General features: G+C 36.1%; 1 protein-coding gene across 1 annotated transcript in view; it reads left to right on the forward strand.

Annotated features, from left to right (window-relative positions):
- The window catches only part of LOC106883548 (vascular endothelial growth factor receptor 2), a 306,024-nt gene that overhangs the window by 238,251 nt on the left and 59,393 nt on the right, over positions 1-8,380 (forward strand). Inside the window, exon 5 of the mRNA XM_052968063.1 lies at positions 179-247. Within this exon, the coding sequence (XP_052824023.1) occupies positions 179-247 (69 nt within the window). The remainder of the gene's footprint in view (positions 1-178; positions 248-8,380) is intronic.

The raw sequence follows: 8,380 nt of genomic DNA on the forward strand, positions 1-8,380 counted from the left end.
CGTATCACTTTATTTATGCGAACAAGAAATATGTTATATGTAAGCACTTTTTTTTGTTCCTTATTTATTCCTCATTTACTTTCCAAATTGATTTTCACATTGATTTTTTCTCACCTTTTTCTCATTTGTTTTTATTTTATTCTTCTTCTTCATCTTCTTCTTCCTCCCTCATCTTCAGATGATCAGAAACCGTTTTTACAACATACAGCGAAAAAATCCTTTCATTACAGTTTCCCTGTAAATACAAGTAAGTAATGTTGTTGTTCTTGTTACCTTCTTTATGTTCCACAACTCACTTCACCTTACACTTCCCAAATTCACATCTGCTGCTACTGCTGTTGTTTTGTTGTTGTTCATCTTCTTTTTCCTCCACCCCTCACCTCACACCTCCCAAATTGTCATTTGTTGTTATTGTTGTTGTCATCTTATGTTCTTCTCCCACATTAACATTTGTTGTTGCTGCTGTTGTTATTGTTGTTGTCTCTGTATTCCTTGCCTCCCAAATTACTCAGCTTCCACCACAGTGGAACTACCTAACCCTAACCTCTATCTTTTATGCAGTTTGCCTCATCACTTTCATAAACATTAAAATATTTCAATGATGCTCTATAATTTTGTGATAGGTACAGGCATGGCTGTGTGGTAAGAAGTTTGCTTCCCAACTATATGATTCTGGGTTCAATCCCAACCACATGGCACCTCAGACAAGTGTCCTAGGTAGACCAAAGACTTGTGAGTGAATTTGGGAGATGGAAACTGAAAGAAGCCTGTCATTTGTGTGTGTGTGTGTGTCCTTACATTTTTGTTTTCTTACCTGCCACAGACTGCTTGAAGCTTACAAGCTTCCTACACATGGATTCCTGAACCTTACCATTATATATATATATATATATAATGTATGTATGTATACACACACACACACAACAATGTATCAGGGATTTTGCTCCATATATAGACTATATATTGAATAATAAGAAAGATGTGACTTTGTACAGACTGTATATATATATATATGTTACAAAATAAAACTGTATGTTTATATTCAACATGTTCATGTACACTCAAATATGGTAAAACTTACACCGTGGTCATTTTCTCCTTATTGACAGTGTATGTAAAAAAACACACCACTGGACAATGAATGTCATCATTAGACTATGGGGCATGTGTTTCTGTATATCTATGGCTCATGTGCTACAGACACCAAATCTGTCATTCACAACCCTCTAAAAACTGTCATTCTTATATGTAAGCAGCAAAAATCTAAATTTACTGGTGTATGCAAAGCTATGTCAAGGTAGAATTAATTTATAACAGGCACACTAAGCAACAATGATTAAAATATGTTGTCTGTTGCTGATGAAGCATAATGATTGCAGAAACACCTGCCCAACAGTCTGATTGTATCAGTCACAACTCACTGTGATGAGTTTTCCCTACACTTATTGTCTATATAGAGAATTTCTTTCCCAAGACATTTTCCTCAGTAAAGGTCTTTCTATGCTTGAGTGTATACAAACATATTGAATGTAGTGGTACACACCTATATTTTAATCATCGCTACTTCATGCACCTCTAATTAATTCCAGCTTGACAAGCTTTGCACATGCCAGAAAATTTATTATATGCTGTTTGCATATAAGAATGGCAGTTCTTAGTGGACTTATGAATGAATAATGGATTTGGTGTCTGTTGTGGATGAAGCATAACAATAGAAGGTTTCCTAACTAACCAAAGTATCAATATGTTTACTGAATTTTTACCAAATTAAACTGAGATATTTTTAAGAATATTTCAATTCTAACACTTCAGCAATATCTCTGAATTAACAACTCGGTCTAAGCAAACAATTTTTCATCATTCTAGATTTCAACAACTGCTTGTGTGGCTTTAAATATTGAGCCTAACTTGTGCTTTTTCTATAATTATTTAAACATCACAACTGTTATATTTAAAGTAGGTAAATCATTAAAAAAGTACCTTACGGTTACTTATTCTTATATTAGTGAACACTCCTGGAAGTAGTAGTATAAACAGAGGTTTGTTATTAAGTATTTATGAGTGATATGATAAATTGCTATGAATGACTAGCTGTTTAGTGATATTGAAAATCTTTGTAGGTTCCATTTTCTACAATCCATTCTACAGCAAATGACCTGAAAGTAACATACCCTCAGATTCCACTCCTCAGAAGCAACAAGAAATACAGTGCATTTCAAACTATTCAATGCTTATTCCAGTTTATGTTAAGTAGTTGTCATAGAGTGATGGATGGTATACAATTAGTGGCAATATTATTGTCATTGGCAAAATTATTGATGAGCACATGAGAACTTGGCTCAGTTTATTTCTGTTATTAAAAACACTCAGTAATTACATTGGACAATGACAAATGTCTTTTCTGCTAAACATTCATTTGTTACCTGAATAGAAACACAATAGAAAATGTTTCTCTGCAACCTGATCCAGAAAGATGAAAGCAATTATAACCCTTTGTTAACTACCTCTTGCCTAGCAATGCTAAATGACTCCAACTACCTGGATTAATAACTACTCTAAGTAGCTGTTTCATTTCTTGGAACTAATTTAACTCCTGTTTAATATTAATAAGCTTATTGAATATAGAGCTCTGATGCATTACATTGTCAGGAAATGTTGAAAAAGGAAACAGAAAGCAGACATATGAATAAAGTCAGTAATGAAAGCTAGAAGGTATGTATGCACAGTACACAGAATAAAGCATAAAAATAGAGAAAAGGGAACATTGAATCATAAAAGGGAAAGGGTTCATTAGACACATCAGGAGTAGCGTAGCGTTGGCAAATTCAGGAAACCTGGAACTTTTGGAGGATGCAGTATCTTGACAGTTAATTACTGACATGGATAGTTTATTCCATGCTTGGAGAATTCTGAACATGGAAAAGGTGTTTTCAAAAGTCATGAGTGTTTTTGTTTAAATTATTATTTTATAAGCATAAGTTTAAATCCTTCTTTTCCTTGCAAAGAAAGTTAATTAAAACTTTAATAGTTAATGTTGGTCTTTCTCTCACCCTAAGCCCCATTACATGTTTAAACTGATGCTTCTGAAACTATAATTTCAGTTGTCCTTCCCCTGTAGATTACAGAAGCTCTTTTTCAGAACAAGCCCTTTCTTCAAGAAGCTATAGCTATGATTAAAAATGTTATAAAATAGTAATGCTTTTTTTTTTTTGTGCCTGTTTTCCATGATGCTCTCACCAAGAAACAATTTCATTTGTATTTAATCATAAAAAAATGGAAGGAAAAAAAAATGAAGAATTTTATGATTTTCTGTTGGCAGATAGAATTTTTTTTTTTTTTTCAATTATGACATCTAACACATCACTAACAAAGATAATCCAGCTCCTAATCCTTTTTATCAGATTCTTCTCTCTAAAATCTTCTTCAAGTGTCAAAGATTAACATCAGCTTTTTGTGTCATCTAGAACTGACCCGATTATGGCACTATGTCTGATTTAAGAACTTAACCATTTTATTTAGAATAGGTTAAAAAAAAAACTTGTGATGAATATGTCCCACATTCAGAACTGAAACCATGATTCAACAGTCTTCCCTTGTCAAACATATCAACCATTTGAATGTCTCAGTCTCAACTTCAGAGATTTTCTCCCTTCACATGACCACTTGTTTGGGGGTCATACATGAATACACTAAGTTTCCCCTTTGTGTTTGATTGTGCCAATATGACAGCTCCTGCAATAATTTGCTGTTTTCAGAATATATTCTTCATATTATACAATCTTCACAATTTGGAGTTATTCCTAAATCCAGCTGCTGTGACCAACTTGTCAAATTTCTTATGGTGGCTTATGTGTGGATGTTATCTACTTTGTCCACCAAAGCTTTCTATTCTGGGGATTTATTTACTCCCTCCACATCACCAATCTTACTAAGTCTGCTGGTGAATGTCACCTAGGTACTGTCAACAATGGCCTGATTGGATGAACCACATTTCTAAAATCATCAAAAATGTTGAAGGTATCTTAACATCACTCAGAAAGACCTTTGTCAGTCACTCGCTTTTCTATTTAAAGTTATAAATATGGCTATATATCCACATTTACAGATTACATTTCCAGTCTGGAACTCCCATCTTCTCCAGAATATCAATCTACTTGAAGATGTCAAAGATGTGCAGCCATATGAATACCCTCCATCTGTCACTTATCATATCTTTAATGTTTTGCTTCTCTGGGTATTGATACATTAAAGTTTCAACATCTAGCAGCTGACTGGATAAAAACCCGAAAGATCCACTCACCTCTTTTCAACCACAACTTAGGCCATCTTTTTGAGATCAGTATCTCTGCCACTCATGTACATGCTTATACAGACAAAAAATACAGTACAGCATCCATAATTTTGGAAACACCTTCTCACACTCAGAATTGTCTAAGTATAGAATAAACTACCCATGTCAGTTGTTAGCCATCTAAAAACATTGCATCCTTTAAAAATGCATTGCTTCCTGGCATCTTATGAACTTTTGCATATGACATGCTTATGAACCCTTTCCTCTTTATGACTCTTAATGTTCACTTTCCTGTCTTCATATGTTTTATTCTGTGTACTATGCATGCACTTCCAGCTTTCATTGTTTTCTTTCTAAACTTGTCTCACGTTTCTGCTTTCTGTTCCCTCTTTTCACTTTTCTGATGTGGTGTAGAACACCTGAGCCCTGTATACAATATGATTATTTATTATTATTTGGTGCTCCAACCTCAATCCACTCAGACTGAGGATCCTAAATTCATTCTTCCCCTCTCTACTCTATTTTTATTACTGTTCTGCTGTACTTTACTCCTTTCTGAGCTTCACATCTTACTTGTCGTCTCTCTAATTCATATGTATCATTGATCACTCATGAATCACTCCCTCTATCCTTGCCTACCATTCACTACATTCATCACTCAAGCCTATCCATTCTTTATAATCATTACCTACTCTTACCTACCTTCCCCCTTACTCCTATTTATCATCAAACCCCACTCAGCCCTTGTTCTTCATGTACTATAGTTATCCACTCATCCGCTTCTCATATCTAACCATTCCTCACTCTTCTCCATACACTCTTGCAAGCTCTAGCTAACCACACAGTTTTGCTGTTCTCACTCACTCCTATTCACCTTTTACCTTGGAAGTCTACCCAAATACCTAATCACCACTATTTTATCTCTCTTTCCTGTTCCACCTCAGTCATTCCCACTTTCTCTTCTGTAATGTAAGTAGCCATGTAGCTCCTCTACAGAAAGAAATCTATTCTATTGTGGCCCCTTCTCTCATACAGTAATTCTTCATCTTTTTTGCATGAAGCTTCTTCTCCCTCTGCTGTATTCCCACTCTTTCAATGGGGATCTTAGTTTTGTGAGTTATATGGCAACCTCACTAGTGCTGGTGCCACAGTATAAGAAAAGTATCAGTTATATGCTGTAAAGTAGCTGGCATTAGGACAGGCATCTAACCACACAGACCATGCACCCCTCGGACCCATTACATCCTGTCAAACCATCCAACCCATCTCAACATGGAAGATAGACATTAAAAGGTGATGGTAATGATGGTATATGTAAGTGTATATACATACATACACATTCAAATTAAAATACTAACATATATATATATACATATGCACATGCTATGTACTTACATATGTACATATATATTTTTTTTACCACTATTTGTATAGTTCTTGTAAAAAAGAAAATTCTCAAGAAATTCGGTATTTCTCTAATGCGTTTAATACATTTGGAGGCTGCATACTTTGCTTCCGTTCAAACCTTTCATTGAGTATGTTTGTTTTAGTAAAATATATTTACAAAAATAAAAACACATATTAAAGAAAAAGCATTATTAATCAAGCATGCGTTGGAAGGACTGTTTTTGTGTATGTGTGCTTCTGTGTGTGTGGATGGGTTTATGCATGTCATGAAAAATTATTTTAAAGCTGCATTTTGTTTTCGTTGAATTTTAAATGAATCGTGTTTCAGAGAGAAAACATGAACCATGAATATAATGCCATTGCTAATATTAGTGGCATTTTGTCTGTCTTTACATTCTGAGTTCAAATTCTTTTGAGGTTGATTTTCATTTTCTCAGGGTTGATGAAATAAGTACCAGTCGAGAACTGGGGTCAATGTAATTAACTTACCCCTCCCAAAATTACTGGCAATGTGCTAAAATTTGAAACCATTATCACTATTATTATTATTATTATCATTATTATGGTGGTGAGCTGGCAGAATTGTTAGCACATCAGGTAAAATGCTTAGCAGCATTTCATCCATCTTCACATCTGATCAGATTCTACCAAAGTCCCCTTTACCTTTCATTCTTTTGGGGTTGAGAAAATATGTACCAGTTGATTACTGGGGTCAATGTAATCGACTTATCCCCTCCCCCAAAATTGCTGGCCTTGTGCCTATGGTAGAAAGAATTATTATTATTAGATACTTGTCAAATATAGTAGTGATTTAGCTGAGTTTACCCCCTCCTCTCTCATCTATAAGTTTGTCTTTGTTTCAATGTGAGGAATTATCAATATTATATATTAAGAAAGGTTGTTGGTTACATTATGTTGTTTTAGTTGTTGTTGTTTAGTCCTGGTCAGGCCTGCCTCAGTAAACCTATAATCAAATGTAGCCACATCATTACCATTCACACTAGGATCATCCTTTTCCTTTGTTAAGATTTGTTTGCTGTTTCTAGAGGTTGGAAAACGCCCCCCCACCCCCCATCTCACAGAGGCTTTCTTGTCAGTTAACTGAGGACATTACAGTATTTACTTTCATCTCATCATCACTGCCACCACAGTAGTGGTAGTTGATGTTTAGCTTGTGACAACCTTTAAAACAGATGATAAGAGCACATCTATGGAGGCCCAGGAAGACATGGCACAACATACTGAAGGTTGATCTCAAGACACTGAGCCTTACGAAGGAGATGACTTAGGAGCAAGATATCTGGCACATTGCTGTACTCAAGAAGATCCATCTGCCAGAGCAGAATTGGATACTGGTGCTGGGGCCACGTGAAAAGCACCCACTACACCCTATGGAATGGTTGGCATTAGGAAGGATGTTCAGCCATAGAAACCATGCCAAAACAGACAATGGAGCCTGGTGTGATCCCTGGCCTTACCAGCTCCAGTCCAACTGTCCAGCTCATGCCAGCATGGAAAACAGATGTTAAATGATGATGACAATACACACACACACACACACACACACACACACACACACACACACACACACACACACACACACACACACACACACACACACACACACATGTACTGTGATATCTGTTGTGGAAAAGATAAGCATCTCTTGCAACAGCAGGTGTTCAGAGAGGTTACCACCCACACCAATATATGCCTTCATTCTTTCCATAGAATTTCTCATGGAGTGTTTTACCTTTCTTGACTACAGCCAGTCATTATATGCTGAACATAATAGGGATGTTAAGAATCAAATGATGGCTGTGCCTGAAGCTTTTTAAAATGATGAAGGGCACAGGCATGGCTGTGTGGTAAGGAGCTTGCTTCCCAACCACATGGCTCTGGATACAGTTCCACTACATGGCAGGCACCTTGGGCAAGTGTCTTCCACTATAGTCTCAGGCTGACCAAGGCCTTTTGAGTGGATTTGGTAAGGGGAAACTGTTGTACATGTGTATATATGTATGTGTGTGTGTGTGTGTGTGTGTGTGTGTGTGTATCTTTGTGTTTGTCCTCCACTAAGGCTTGATAACCAGCGTTGATGTGTTTACTTCCAATAACTTAGCGTTCAACAAAAGAAACTGATAGAATAGGTACTAAGCTTGACAAAGAAAATAAGTACTAGGGTCAATTCATTTGACTAAAAGTTCTTCAAGGCACTGCCCCAGCATGGCTGCAGTCTAATGACTGAAACAAGTAAGAGTTAAAAGATAAAAGCCTTGCACAGGGCTGATCCCACTCTCTACACAACATATGTATTTTCCCAAAAAGAACAGGTCTACATCATTGGATGCAAATCAAGTCACAAATTTTGCATCAAAATTTTTCATCTCGAGAGATGTTTGCATAAACATAGACTTAGGATCTCTCAGCTGTTGGATGGCCATTGACGCTACTGAGTTCATCCAACCTTTGATAGGTTTTGTTTTTTTGTCCAGCAGGGTGTCCAACAAAATTCACCCTCCCAACCAAACAAACTTGGTCATATTGCTAGTTTATTCACTAGAGACCGAACTATGCAACAGGGATGTACTGGTTTACATGTTACCAGTGGCACTATGATTGACCTTATATAATATATACATACATACAGTAAGAGATGTGTCTAAAGAGTTTGTGAAATAT

Source organism: Octopus bimaculoides, chromosome 5 (assembly GCF_001194135.2).
Source record: "Octopus bimaculoides isolate UCB-OBI-ISO-001 chromosome 5, ASM119413v2, whole genome shotgun sequence".
Classification (NCBI taxonomy): domain Eukaryota; kingdom Metazoa; phylum Mollusca; class Cephalopoda; order Octopoda; family Octopodidae; genus Octopus; species Octopus bimaculoides.